Raw genomic sequence first — 15,382 nt, forward strand, 5'->3', positions numbered from 1 at the left:
CGCCCCTTCAGCGAAGCAGCAGGAGAAATAGAAGCTGTGCGTTCAAGGTGCGTTCTGTGCGTTCAAGGTGCATTCACCCGAAGCCTCCGAGGCTTCAGGCTGCTACCTTGGAAGCCTGGAGAGCGAAAGGGGTCGCTGCGCACTGACCCCTCTCGCTCTCCAGGCTTCAGTGAAGGCAACCCAAAGCCTCAGGAGCGCGGCGGGAGTTCCCGCTGGGCTCTGGAGGCTTTGGGTTCCTTTCGACCTGCTCTTTGGGGCTGGCGGGTGGAAGCCTTCCCGCTGCCCCCTGAGCTTGTGGGGCTGGCGGTGGGAGGAAGTGCTGCTTGCCCCCACCGCCAGCCTCAAAGATCCCTGAAGACCTCGGAGCACAGCGCGAGTTCCCGCTGCGCTCCAAAGGCTTCAGGTTCCTTTTGCTGAACCCGAAGCCTGCAGAGCACAGCGGGAACTCGTGCTGCGCTCCAAAGGCTTCAGGCGGCAATCCCTGAAGCCTGGAGAGCGAGAGGGGTCAGTGCGCACCGACCCCTCTCACTCTCCAGGCTTCAGCGAAAGCAACACAAAGCCTCCGGAGCACGGAGGAAGTGCTCCCTTTGCGCTTCGGAGGCTTCGCGTTGCTATCGCTGAAGCCAAGGAGCCTGCATTTGCTCCAAAGGATGCACACACATTTCCCCTTAATTTTTGGAGGGGGAAAAGTGTGTCCTATAGAGCGAAAAATACGGTACATGTGGAAACTTTGAAAGGGGAAATGTGAACAGCCACTAAATAGCAGTCAGAGTAGAAACAAAAAACCTTTCCAGAGGAGCATGTTAGCTTCAGAAAGACTGACCGAGCAGCCACATCACTTACAGTTCATTTAAATGGGCCAAGATTACAACACTGGATCTCAGCAGCCACCTGATTCCATAGCTTTGGGACTGCCACAGAAAAGTGCCATCTTGACTAACGGAGGGTAGAATAACCAGTGGGTTTTATATACTGAATCTTAAGAGCAGAGAGGCACTTATAGGAGAAGATGCTCTCTCAGTTCAATCCATGACGGCCTCTGATTTGTAATCATTTGTCAAGTCTTGGCTAAGGTCAGAGACGGATTGCAGTTGGGGGGTCATAAGCAGATCAAGGTCTAAAGCATGGGTAGGCAAACTAAGGCCTGGGGGCCGGATGTGGCCCAACTGCCTTCTAAATCTGGCCCGTAGACGGTCCAGGAATCAGCATGTTTTTACATTAAAAAATTCCTTCCAGTAGCACCTTAAAGACCAACTAAGTTAGTTCTTGGTATGAGCTTTCGTGTGCATGCACACTTCTTCAGATACACTGAAACAGAAGTTGCCAGATCCTTCTATATAGTGAGAAGGTGGGGAGGGGTATTACTCAGAAGGGTGGTGGGAATGGGAGATTGGCAGAGAAGTGTGCATGCACACGAAAGCTCATACCAGGAACTAACTTAGTTGGTCTTTAAGGTGCTACTGGAAGGAATTTTTTTATTTTGACTATGGCAGACCAACACGGCTACCTATCTGTAACTGGAACCATGTTTTTACATGAGTAGAATGTGTCCTTTTATTTAAAATGCATCTCTGGGTTATTTATGGGGCATAGGAATTCATTCATTATTATTATTATTTTCAAAATATAGTCCAGCCCCCCACAAGGTCTGAGGGATAGTGGACCGGCCCCCTGCTGAAAAAGGTTGCTGACCCCTGAAAGGGCCTGAGGCAGATTACATGCTCCAAGATGGGCCAGTGGTCAGTTTCTGGAGCAAGCAGACAAGGGGAGGTGGTGCTAAGGGAAGCCATGGGAGGCTTGTGCCTTAAGATTGGGTTTTCTGTGAAATCTGGAAGTTGCTGAACATTTTTGGGCAATGCCAGAAGTGTAGGTTTTGGAGAAATTCCTTTAAAATACAGTGGTACCTTGGGTTAAGTACTTAATTCATTCCGGAGGTCCGTTCTTAACCTGAAACTGTTCTTAACCTGAAGCACCACTTTAGCTAATGGGGCCTCCTTCTGCCGCCACGCCACCGGAGCACGATTTCTGTTCTCATCCTGAAGCAAAGTTCTTAACCCAAGGTACTATTTCTGGGTTAGCGGAGTCTGTAACCTGAAGCGTATGTAACCCGAGGTACCACTGTAGCTCAAATACATGGAGAGGTCTACTTTCACTATAGAGGCTGAATAAAGCTGCGTGTTCAAGCCTTGTAACACAACTTATGTTTCTCGTTATGCAGTAACAGAGCATCGTTGGTCATCTCGTCTCCAGTAAGTCCAACCAGCCCCTCTGCCATACCTACAAGGAACAGCATAAGTGAGATGCCCACGTCTCCTCCTGCCATTTCCTCAAATCACGAAAGAGAATCTGCTTCGGCAACCAAAGCAGCATCTGCGCCTGGTGGGGCCAGCAAGGCAGAGGAAGAGACACCTGCATCTTTGGCTACAGATGCGGCCAAGCCAGACTCTTCAACTGCTAGTGAAGCCAAAGACGACAGCCAAACAGTAGAGACAACCCCCAGCATTCCCATAGGCACCCCCTGGGAAGTTGAGGAGGCTGCAAATGATATAGCAGCAGGAATTTTATCAGAGGCAGTGCTGGAGGCTGCTGGCAAAAGCCCAAATGTTCCCAAAGACTCTGGAGAGACCTCCCAGCCTCCTTTGAGGAGTAACTTTGAAGCCAGTGATACTTGTGAGAAAGATGAGGGTTCCTCGTTGCAGCCAAGGGTTGAGGTCTTGTCTCTACCTCCCCAAAACCCTCAGGATGAAGCTCAGACTGGGGGGACAGACCATCAGGAGAACAAGGTGCCACTCAGGGAGAGTTCAGTTCGTCCTGAAGACAATCCTCAAGATCCTTCATCTGAAGCTGAAGAAGCCCAAGAAGGTGAACCAAGTACCACCAATGACTGCCTTTCCCCTGCTTTACCAAAAGAAGGGGCCGCTCAACAGCAGCCAGAGGAACTCAGGGATGCTGAAGATGACGTCAACAGTGAAGGAAGCATTGAAGAAATAGATGTTTCCCCAAAGGCCACCAATGCTCAGGTAAAAGGCATGAGAGGGTTCTGCTCAACCAAACCCACTAGATAACTGCACGCTGTGTAGATAGCATTAAGGGAGCTTTAGTCTGACTTGCCGATCAGAAGGACTTGCCGATCAGAAGGTCGGCAGTTCGAATCCCCGCGACGGGGTGAGCTCCCGCTACTCGGTCCCTGCTCCTGCCAACCTAGCAGTTCAAAAGCACGTCAAAGTGCAAGTAGATAAATAGGTACCACTCCAGCAAAAAGGTAAACGGCGTTTCCGTGCGCTGCTCTGGTTCGCCAGAAGCGGCTTAGTCCTGCTGGCCACATGACCCAGAAGCTGTACGCCGGCTCCCTCAGCCAATAAAGCGAGATGAGCGCCACAACCCCAGAGTCGGTCACGACTGGACCTAATGGTCAGGGGTCCCTTTACCTTTACCTTAGTCTTCTCATTAAGGAGCAAAATGATGGGCAAGTGCCTCTTTTGTGGCTTTGTATGTTAGCATGAAAAATTCAGTGTGTGGGAAGGCATGTTGAGATGGACACAGAGGAAATGGAGGGAAACTCAGCTCAGTAGGAAGTCTGGGTTGTTGTGGTTGTTGATGGCATCTGTCTGTCTTGGGAGACAATGAAGGAGTACACCTTTGGGGTTGAGGTCAAGCTGTTGGAAGGTTGCAGCGCCTGCTGTGGCTGTAGAGACCAATGCAGGAGAGGCATGTTTTGTTACAGCTGGGGCAGATGAAGGCATCCGGTTGTGCTACTGCAGATGCCCCATGGTGTTTCTTCTCTTTGTGCTCCTCCCAGTGGTCATTTCTCCTCTGGTCACTGCTGTGGATACATGACTTGACTGCCTGTCACCAGGCACTGTGTTGTGATTATTTTAGAAGTAGCTTTTGTCATTATTATTCATTGTTATTTAGCACAAATTTGGAGAGAAATAAATAAAAGCAAAAGGATCCTGCAATCAGAATTACCGTATTTTTCGCTCTATAGGACACACTTTTTCCCCTTCAAAAATGAAGGGGAAATGTGTGTGCGTCCTATGGAGCGAAGACGCCATAGCCCCGCGACCCTCTCCCGGCTGGAGAGGTGACGCGCGGCTATGGCAGGAACCTCTACAGCCCCGTGTCACCTCTCCAGCCGGGAGAGCGCGCGCGCGGGGCTAAAGAAGCCATAGCCCCGCGACCCTCTCCCGGCTGGAGAGGTGATGCACGGCTATGGCAGGAGCCTCTCCGCTGCGCCTTTCCGCTGCTCCCTGACCTGCTCTTTGGGGCTGGTGGTGGGCTTCCCCCGCCAGCCCCAAATAGCAGGTCGAAAGGAACCTGAAGCCTGGAGAGCGAGATGGGTCAGTGCACACCGACCCCTCTCGCTCTCCAGGCTTCCAAGGTAGCCGCCTGAACGCACCTTAAACGGCACCTTGTTTTAGAGTGGGAAAACAAGAGGGGGAAAGTTCTCCCCCTCTCTGTGCAGCGCCTCCTGCCGCTTCACTGAAGGGGCGCTGGGCAGAGAGGGGGAGAATTTTTTTTTCTTGTTCTCCCCCCTCTAAAACAAAGTGCGTCCTATTGTCCGGTGCGTCCTATGGTGCGAAAAATACGGTACCTTGTGTTATTTCTCAGAATGAGAACATTGTGAGATGAGAACGCCTACACTTTCCAGGCTACAAAAGAATGAGATGGGGAGGTGGGAGAATTGCTCCAAGCTGTACCTTCCAAGATAGCTTTGCATAGTTCAAATCTACCTTATGCATCATTCTCTGAGAGCTAACAATGTGAGGAATAGCTTGCTATAATACGATTGTGTGTCTACCTGGTTGCTCTTGTAATATGTCTTCCTAATTGTTGGTAGAGGCATACATTATGAAATCAATACTGAAACCAACAAGAGAGGTGTGCAATTTAGCAACAGAAACAGTGGGGAGGAAGACGGTGATTGTATGCAGGGCAGTATAACAACCGTACTGTTAGATCAATCTCAAGGCCAACAGACAGTCCAGACGTTTCTGGGATCTTATTATGAGCAGGCAATGAAGGAAACAGCCCGGCACTCTAACAGAGATTTGCCTTTCCCACTTATTTGGTTATTTCTCCCTTAGAGCAAGGCCCTTCTTCCAGTGCAAAATTGCCTCAGCAGCTACAAAAGCTACTCAGCTGCAAAAGTTTTCCCAAAAAACAGAGCCTCTCACTTGGGAGATTTAATTGGGGAGGCATCACACATGCCAGACATGAAGAGTACCAATCCTGTCTGACAGGAAAAACCAGTGCAGACTCCAAAAACCAGCACCATTTTAGGGCTGCTAATTCACTGTTTGGAAACCTCTGTGTGAGGTGTTCCCAGAGATTGTTGACTGAAGGCAGATTTGTGCCTTTGTCCTGTGACAAAGTAGCAGCAACAACAAGAAGAAGAAGAGGACGAAGACGAAGACGAAGAAGAAGAAGAAGAAGAGGAGGAGGAGGAGGAGGAGTTGTTTGGATTTGATATCCCATTTTATCACTACCCTAAGGAGTCTCAAAGTGGTTCACAATCTCCTTTCTCTTCTTCCCCCACAACAAACACTCTGTGAGGTGCGTGGGGCTGAGAGACTTCAGAGAAGTGTGACTAGCCCAAGGTCACCCAGCAGCTGCATGTGGAGGAGCGGGGAAGCGAACCCAGTTCACCAGATTACGAGTCCACCGCTCTTAACCACTACACCACACTGGCTCTCTACAGTTCTACAGTGTTCCCCACCCCCTGCCAATGTTCAAAAATGCTTTACGTATGTTAGTAACCCTCAGGACACGGACCTGTGGGCTAAGTCAGTCTCTTCCTCCCATGTTGCCGATGGAGAGATGGGGACTGAGAGTACAGTGACTGTGCTTCATGCAACTTTGGTGACTGGGCATAAGTGGCAGCATATTGCAGAAACTGCCCTGGGACAATGCAATTTCCTTTAAGGAGGTCATGTGCATGTTGGTAATCCCTGCAAATCCATCGCTGAAGGAAACGATGCTCCGAAAGGGCTCTTAATTGGCTTCTAACATGCCTGAAAACTCCCCAAGGGACTCTCAAGCAAGGCATTGATGAATGAATTTAAGATTTAAAACATTAATATCCTGCACTCAGGGCAGGTGACAAATAAGTAAAGCAACTGCAATAAAACTGTGGGGTGTGAAACACAGAGCAGTCAAATACAACATTCCTAGAGTGGACATGTTTAGACATGAAGAGGGATGTTTGTCCAGCCAGTAGATAAACTTCCTGTTTCCTCTACATGTGACCAGAGGTGGGCGTGACCTCACCTGTGCAGGTAAGAAAAGCACAGGGCTGGCCGCCACATCTCTCTCTTCTCCATTTTGCTTTCGTCGAAGAAGGAATAGAATAGGTGCTGATGGTTGAGTCTGTAGGCCCTGCTGCGTAGCTTGTGTGGCTGGTGCGCAGGGTGGGCAGGTGAGCACACTCTGGGGTGGCGCATGTTCCCAGGGGGTGGGGCCGCACTACACCCCTGCCCACCCTCGGCGGGCACAACACTCCCAAAGAACACACTCACGCTGCCCTGCTAGCCTTGTGCTGCTTTGCAATGCAGCAGGGCTGTGTACAGAGGACGCAACAGCGTGTGGGGTTGGCAGGGTTGAGGAGCAAAGTGCACCCCCCAAAAAAACAAAAAAAAATGCCCCTCTGGGCCTCCCCATGCGATGCCACTGTGTAGGCCACCATATGTGTGTGTTTTAATGATTTGGCCTCAGGGGCTGTATGCAACAAAAGTTGTCTGGAATAAAAAATATAATACTGAAAAGTACTTGTACTTCAGGGAGTAGCCATAAGAAAGGAATTCCATACTGTGTGTATTCAAACACACTTGCAGCATCCTCCAGACACCTATTGGTCAAATTTCAAATCTGGTGCTGTGATTCTGTTCAATAAGTGAAAGCCCCTTTTTTGTTTCAGATCATCTCCAGCTTCTTCTCAGATGATAAGAAAAAGAATTATGGCAAGTTGCCCTCGGGCTTCCTTTTCAAGGTATGGAAAAAGCATTCGCTTACCTGATCTACAGGGACACGGGTGGCGCTGTGGGTTAAACAACAGAGCCTAGGACTTGCCGATCAGAAGGTCGGCGGTTCAAATCCCCGCGACAGGGTGAGCTCCCGTTGCTCGGTCCCTGCTCCTGCCAACCTAGCAGTTAGAAAGCACATCAAAGTGCAAGTACAGTGGTACCTCGCAAGACGAAAAGAATCCGTTCTGTGATTCTCTTCGTCTAGCAGTTTTTTCGTCTTGCGAAGCAAGCCCATTGACGGATTAGCGGATTAGCGCTATTAGCGGCTTTTAGCGGCTTAGCGGATCAGCTGATAAGCGGCTTAGCGGCTTAGAAAAGGGGGGAGGGGGAAAAACCCGCAGGAACTCACAAGACATTTTCGTCTTGCGAAGCAAGCCCATAGGAGATTCGTTTTGCGAAGCACCTCCAAAATGGAAAACCCTTTCGTCTAGCGAGTTTTCCGTCTTGCGAGGCATTCGTCTTGCGGGGCACCACTGTAGATAAATAAGTACCGCTCCGGCGGGAAGGTAAACGGCGTTTCTGTGCGCTGCTCTGGTTCGCCAGAAGCGGCTTAGTCATGCTGGCCATATGACCTGGAAGCTGTACACCGGCTCCCTCGGCCAATAAAGCGAGATGAGCGCCGCAACCCCAGAGTCAGTCACGACTGGACCTAACGACCAGGGGTCCCTTTACCCTTTACCTGATCTACAGGCAGAACCTTTGGCTCTTGTGTAAATGAGTCACAAAAAGTAGGCCTGAGTTAAGGGGGAATAGCATGACTCTTGAGGCTTATAGACACACACACACGTGTGACCTGCAAGTTGCCCAGTCTAGAAATGAATTGCTTCATTGGTATCATGTTTCCTTTTCCAGGCTCAGGCAGTCCAAGCTCACGCTTCCAAGGATGAGAAGCACCTTCAGTTTGGAGAAGGGGAAATCATGCTAGTGCTGTCAGATAAAGAGGCTGAGGTAAAATCAGGGCACTTATTTGGCACTGTTGTTCGAAATGCTAATGGGTGACAATACTTGGCACTGATGTGATACAGGGTGCCCTAGGAACCAGAGAGGGCCAACTGTGGCCCCAAAGCTTACATGTGCAAAGCCAATGCTCTTCTCGTGAAGCTCCTCAATAGGAGAGGAGAGGATTAAGCAGACCTCAGGCTTGTAGGATCTGCTTCTCCTTCTTTTACTAAAACCCTGAGATCAACAAATCGGAACCTGGAGCAAGAGATATAGAATTAAAGAATGCTGAGCTCAAGCTGTTTTTCAGGCATCCCCAACCTGCAGCCCCCCAGATGTTTTGGCCTACAACTCCCATGATCCCTAGCTAACAGGACCAGTGGTCAGGGATGATGGGAATTGTAGTCCAAAACATCTGGAGGGCCAAAGGTTGGGGGTGCCTGCTCTTGTTTTTGAGCAGCAGAATGGAGTGGAAGTCCCAAAAATCCACTCCTTGTTAACTCCTTCCCCCACCCAATTAAGAAAATCCTTCATTTCAGTACAATCTTCTTGGGGGGTGGGAGTATTATTTTCTTGTTGTCATTGTTCAACCATTGGGAGTCTTAAACCATTACCAATTTCCATCAAATTTAGCTACCAGTAGATCCTGATCTACTTTCTGCCCAGTAGTCCATTAAATAATGGCACTATCCATTTTTTAAGTTGTCTTGTCTGGAAAAAGCAACCCATTTATTTTTGAGAGAGAGCACCCTTATAGATGCTCCCCCACACATGTGCCCACGGGATTCCCTAGGGCCTTGCCCATGACCAACCACATCCTGCCTGGGCTTCCCCCCACTGACTTGCCAAGTACATCCAGGGTGCAGACTCTGACCCTCCAGTTTGGGACAACTTCCATGCCTAGTCCATGGACCTGCATCTTAGGTCCATGAAGGAAGCCAGGATTTTTTAAATCAAAGGTTGGCAACCAATTATTATTATTGTTGTTGTTGTTGTTGTTTAGTCGTTTAGTCGTGTCCGACTCTTCGTGACCCCATGGACCAGAGCACGCCAGGCACTCCTGTCTTCCACTGCCTCCCGCAGTTTGGTCAGACTCATGTTTGTAGCTTCGAGAACACTGTCCAACCATCTCATCCTCTGTTGTCCCCTTCTCCTTGTGCCCTCAATCTTTCCCAAAATCAGGGTCTTTTCCAGGGAGTTTTCTCTTCTCATGAGGTGGCCAAAGTATTGGAGCCTCAGCTTCACGATCTGTCCTTCCAGTGAGCACTCAGGGCTGATTTCCTTCAGAATGGATAGGTTTGATCTTCTTGCAGTCCATGGGACTCTCAAGAGTCTCCTCCAGCACCATAATTCAAAAGCATCAATTCTTCGGCGATCAGCCTTCCTTATGGTCCAGCTCTCACTTCCATACATCACTACTGGGAAAACCATGGCTTTAACTATACGGACCTTTGTTGGTAAGGTGATGTCTCTGCTTTTTAAGATGCTGTCTAGGTTTGCCATTGCCTTTCTCCCAAGGAGCAGGCGTCTTTTAATTTCATGACTGCTGTCACCATCTGCAGTGATCATGGAGCCCAAGAAAGTAAAATCTCTCACTGCCTCCATTTCTTCCCCTTCTATTTGCCAGGAGGTGATGGGACCAGTGGCCATGATCTTCGTTTTTTTGATGTTGAGCTTCAGACCATATTTTGCGCTCTCCTCTTTCACCCTCATTAAAAGGTTCTTTAATTCCTCCTCACTTTCGGCCATCAAGGTTGTGTCATCTGCATATCTAACGTTGTTGATATTTCTTCCAGCGATCTTAATTCCGGCTTGGGATTCATCCAGCCCAGCCTTTCACATGATGAATTCTGCATATAAGTTAAATAAGCAGGGAGACAATATACAGCCTTGCCGTACTCCTTTCCCAATTTTGAACCAATCAGTAGTTCCATATCCAGTTCTAACTGTAGCTTCTTGTCCCATATAGAGATTTCTCAAGAGACAGATGAGGTGATCAGGCACTCCCATTTCTTTAAGAACTTGCCATTGTTTGCTGTGGTCGACACAGTCAAAGGCTTTTGCATAGTCAATGAAGCAGAAGTAGATGTCTTTCTGGAACTCTCTAGCTTTCTCCATAATCCAGCGCATGTTTGCAATTTGGTCTCTGGTTCCACTGCCCCTTCGAAATCCAGCTTGCACTTCAGGGAGTTCTCGGTCCACATACTACTTAAGCCTGTGTTGTTGTTGTTGTTGTTATTTACCACTTATACCCGACCCATCTGGCTGGGCCTCTCCAGCCACTCTGGGCGGCTACCAACAGAATATTAAAATACAATAACCTATTAAACATTAAAAGCTTCCCTAAACAGGGCTGCCTTCAGATGTCTTCTCAAAGTCTGGTAGTTGTTTTTCTCTTTGACATCTGGTGGGAGGGTGTTCCACAGGGCGGGTGCCATTACTGAGAAGGCCCTCTGTCTGGTTCCCTGTAGCCTCACTTCTCGCAATGAGGGAACCACCAGAAGGCCCTCAGCACTGGACCTCAGTGTCCGGGCAGAACAATGGGGGTGGAGACGCTCCTTCAGGTATACTGGACTGAGGCCATTCCGTTTCACTGCCTGTTTCTCCCCCGCCCTGCAACCTTGCTTAAAGGGGCCGTGCCATGGCAACTTCTAGTGAGATCTCTCTGGAAGCAGCCGCTGCAGCCACACAAGCCCAGCGATGGCAGGGGCAGGTGGGCACTTGTGGGCCCTGCAGAATTCCATCACCCAAGGGATGACCTTGTCTATAATTTATCAAAAGTCGTAGCTCAACACAGTGTCTAGGAAGCAACTGGATTATTGTCTCCCAGAGGCAAAGAAAGAGGTGTTGTGGGGTCAGACACACCTTAGTGTGGAACTAAGGAACTGTGGCTCTTTGTCCCATGCAAGGCTTTGCACATTTGGGGGCGGGGGGATGGAGGAAAGATACCAGCCCCACAGCCCTGCAGAATACACATGTGCACACTCTGTGTTCATAATTTACATAGTTTATAATGGGCTCCATAACCCAGTTTTCCGTGGTGCAGAATTTGGGTTCCATTGGCGTAGAAATGTTGGCGCTGATTATTTTTTTAGTGCCAGTCATGATGAGTGGAGCATATTTTGGATTTTTGTGTGTGTAAACAATAGAACCTCGTTGGGTTTCTGATAGCTATGGGGCATGACCCCGTTGTTTCATAGAAAGCACAGTCTGACCTTGTTGCATTCTCTGCTCTCTGCGTGGAACAGGAACTGCAGGCAGAGCTGCTGCTGCCGTGTGTTAAGTCTATTTACATGTGTGTTCCCATACCCACTGTCTTCTATCAATTATTAACTCTCCTTCACACCCTTCTCTCCACACTCTCATTTGCTTCCTACAAAGGCAGAACATTTAAAGGCAAATCGGCATGCTATGCATTGCAACTTTAACCGTTTGAAAATCCTTTTATACAGAAGCCATTGAATGTGTACAGTGGTACCTCGGGTTACATACGCTTCAGGTTACAGACTCCCCTAACCCAGAAATATTACCTCGGGTTAAGAACTTTGCTTCAGGATGAGAACAGAAATCGTGCTCCGGCAGCGCGACAGCAGCAGGAGGCCCCATTAGCTAAAGTAGGGCTTCAGGTTAAGAACGGACCTCCGGAACGAATTAAGTACTTAACCCAAGGTACCACTGTATTTATTTCCTTTTTCTGCTAGTGTAATATAGCAGCTAAAGGGGCAGCTATGAATCAGGAAGTACAGCATTCAAATCTGGCATCAACCCCATAGGTGGCCTTAGGCAAGCCACCAGCTCTTAGTCTTATCTCAGCTAGCAGTTCGAAAGCACATCAAAGTACAAATAGATAAATAGGTACCGCTCTGGCGGGAAGGTAAACGGCGTTTCTGTGCACTGCTCTGGTTCGCCATGCTGGCCACATGACCCGGAAGCTGTACGCCAGCTCCCTCGGCCAGTAAAGTGAGATGAGCGTGCAACCCCAGAGTTGTCCACGACTGGACCTAATGGTCAGGGGTCCCTTTACCTTTACCTTACAGTATGATCAAGTTCAGTGGTAAAATCGCAAACCATCACAACAGAATAAAGAAAATGCCAAACATAGACAAAGGATTGTATTCAATATTCAGAGCAAACCCACTGAAATTACCTAAGGTGGCCTATTAATTTCAATGGGTTTACTCTGAGTAGGGCAACACTGGATTTAGTTAATATCATCTGCTACCCGACCCTTTCTAACTGAAGATGCCAGGGATTGACTCTGGACCTTTCTGCCTAAATAGCACGTACTCTATCCCTGAGCTATATTGAAGCTGTAAATAAATAAAGCTGTGGTCCCTCCCTTTTGTTCTTGATTGTGTACATCTCTACTGGTGTTTTAACTACTGTCAGGAATAAATTTTTCAGATATCATAAAATGTAGCGGGGGTGGGGGACAGGACAACCTTTTCACTTCAGTTTTAAACCTGCTCTCAAAAGTGTGTTTAATATCTGAAATTTAGGCTCCTAGAGAACTCAAACTGTCACTTCACATTTTCCTAAATCAAAGCCAATCAGGAACTTAATCTTGCATTTGATGCAAAACATTTCCATCTGCAAGATGCTTTCACACAGCTCTGTGGGTTTTTTTTACCGTGGAGATGAAATGGAAATTTGCTTCTATATGCTGCCTGTTCAAAATACAAAACTGTGGTTTTAAAATGCTTAAAATTTAAGAATATGGTGGTTTTGAGTTTCACAAGCCATTTTGGGGGGAAGCTAAAAATGAAGTTTGGTCAACCAACTTCTGAGATATTGTGTGTTTGTGTGCAAATTTATGCATCCTAGGGGCTGGTGCCCCTGTTTGCTTCAATCACCAACCCCACAACCCCTCCTCAAAGCTCCCTCTCTTTCCCTTTGTTGTTGTTGTTTAGCCATTAAGTCGTGTCCGACTCTTCGTGACCCCCTGGACCAGAGCACGCCAGGCACTTCTGTCTTCCACTGCCTCCCGCAGTTTGGTCAAACTCATGCTGGTAGCTTCGAGAACACTATCCAACCATCTCGTCCTCTGTCGTCCCCTTCTCCTTGTGCCCTCCATCTTTCCCAACATCAGGGTCTTTTCCAGGGAGTCTTCTCTTCTCATGAGGTGGCCAAAGTCTTGGAGCCTCAGCTTCAGGATCTGTCCTTCCAGTGAGCACTCAGGGCTGATTTCCTTCAGAATGGAGAGGTTTGATCTTCTTGCAGTCCATGGGACTCTCAAGAGTCTGCTCCAGCACCATAATTCAAAAACATCAATTCTTCGGCGATCAGCCTTCTTTATGGTCCAGCTCTCACTTCCATACATCACTACTGGGAAAACCATGGCTTTTACTATATGGACCTTTGTTGGCAAGGTGATGTCTCTACTTTTTAAGATGCTGTCTAGGTTTGCCATTGCTTTTCTCCCAAGAAGCAGGCGTCTTTTAGTTTCGTGGCTGCTGTCACCATCTGCAGTGATCATGGAGCCCAAGAAAGTAAAATCTCTCACTGCCTTCATTTCTTCCCCTTCTATATACCAGGAGGTGATGGGCCCAGTGGCCATTGTTACGCCTCACCAAAGCCCCTTTGCTCTTTGCTGAAGCCCCTTTCTCCTAAGCCCATTCCCTTATTCTTCACCCAATCTCTTCTGCCTGCCTCCACCACCAGGCTCCCCGACTTCCTCAGTCCACTCACTGCTTCAAGGCAAATTCACTCACCTGCTTCCACCCCCACCAAAGCCCAGTTTGCTTGCTTGCCTGCCTGCTACTTGCTTTCCCTGCTGCCACAAACCCAGTTCACTCATCTTCTGCCCCACGCACTTGCCCTACTGCCTGCCTGTCTCAAATGCTTCCCTCATCCTGGAGCTTGCACAACCGGTCACCAACAAGACAACAGACTAGTGCAAATATAGTGTGTGTTTGTGTAGAGAGAGATGTAATACGCTTCAAAAACAAATCTATGCATTCAGAAATATTAGATTTTGAAATCCAAATTTGGAGTTTTTATGTGAAGTTCTGAGGCTGGGGGGGGAAGTATGCTACTTTTTGCTGTTGTGAATTATCAACATCATCATCATTAAGATGGTGAGCCTTGAATTCTGCTCTGAAAACTACATTGTGTGATTTGCTGAATGATTTGTAGCCATGCGATGAGCACACCTGCACATGGTGTCTTCCATGTGGGAGCAATTTAATAAACTTACTGGCTTTTAAGCACATTGCCTATGCTGAGAAGACTCTCTGGGCTGTAGTGATGGGAAAGGTCTTGTTAACCTGACTTAAGAGTGGGGGATTTTTCTTTCTTTTTTCTAGGAAAAAGGATTCCTGATGGGTATAAAGGAGAAAGACTGGAAAGAGAACCAGAATATGCTACTGAAAGGAATTTTCCCACAACATCTCATTAAATCTATCCCTTTGGAATAAACTCAGGTCTGGAGCAGAAACAGGGTGAAGAGAGAACTCAATGAAGAGAAAGCCCTTCTGTTCAAATGCTGATTTGCCAAAACTCCATGTTACTTGTTCTTTCACCCACGTAGCACCTTGTCAATGTGATAAAAATGTAGATTGCATTCTTTCTTGAATCTGTCCTCCTCCCCATGCAGCCAAATCCATCCCTCTGAGGGTCACTCTTTGGCCCTTCCAGTCCTTTTCAGAAGTGAAAGAGTGAGTTGGAGTTGTGATAACAGTGATGGCTGGCGGGCCATTTTGAGGGGTGGGAACTGAGAGTCTTTGCCTCTGACCCCATATAGTTTTCTCAAAGGAGTCCCCTCCCAAAGCTACATGCTGAAATGTGAATGTTGCCAGATAATGCATTGGCACTGGCATTCAGCTCAAGAGCTTATTACGAATTATTATAATGGGCCCACAACAAATGGGCTGATTCTGCTTGGTAGTAGACACAGAATAGGGATTTACCACATGTCCACTGGATAAATTGACACACAACATCTGTGTACATTCATGTATTTGCTTTGTGCGTACACATGGTAGGAAGTTGCGATTGGCCGTACCTGCTTGGTGTATAACTGTGCACTTGCCCATATGTACAACAAAATATAACTGTGTATGTGATTTCACATATGGCCTTCTGTTTACAGGCTCCAAGTTAATTCCTTCACTGAAGCGTTTTTTGTGCAGGGGTTTTGTAGCCTAGGAATCAGCCTCACAGCTTGTTTCAAAGCTTCCTGGAAGTAACTCTCTGGAATGTAATGCTGACCCAAACTAGCTAACTCTCAGAGGACCATATAAATTATATTTGCTTGCTTTGACCCTCTCCCTTCTTTTTAATTTGTAAAACCAACATATTTCAATAAACCGTGTTTTGATTAACCTGGTGGCCCTGTGTGATCTGCCTGTGAGCACAAGGGACAAGGCTGTGGGTCTTGTGTGCTTGCCAGCCTCTCATCAGCATCACAAAGAGTTAATGGG

At 47.9% G+C, this 15,382-nt stretch overlaps 1 protein-coding gene across 1 annotated transcript in view; it reads left to right on the top strand.

Annotated features, from left to right (window-relative positions):
• BIN2 (bridging integrator 2) overlaps positions 1-15,283 on the top strand; it is a 53,273-nt gene extending 37,990 nt beyond the window's left edge. The window contains exons 10-13 of the mRNA XM_083484652.1: positions 2,219-3,020; positions 6,917-6,988; positions 7,875-7,970; positions 14,267-15,283. Coding sequence (XP_083340778.1) covers positions 2,219-3,020; positions 6,917-6,988; positions 7,875-7,970; positions 14,267-14,377 — 1,081 coding nt within the window. The 3' untranslated portion in view covers positions 14,378-15,283. The remainder of the gene's footprint in view (positions 1-2,218; positions 3,021-6,916; positions 6,989-7,874; positions 7,971-14,266) is intronic.
• Positions 15,284-15,382: the final 99 nt, after the last annotated feature.

Source organism: Podarcis liolepis (assembly GCF_965112155.1).
Source record: "Podarcis liolepis genome assembly, chromosome: 2".
Classification (NCBI taxonomy): domain Eukaryota; kingdom Metazoa; phylum Chordata; class Lepidosauria; order Squamata; family Lacertidae; genus Podarcis; species Podarcis liolepis.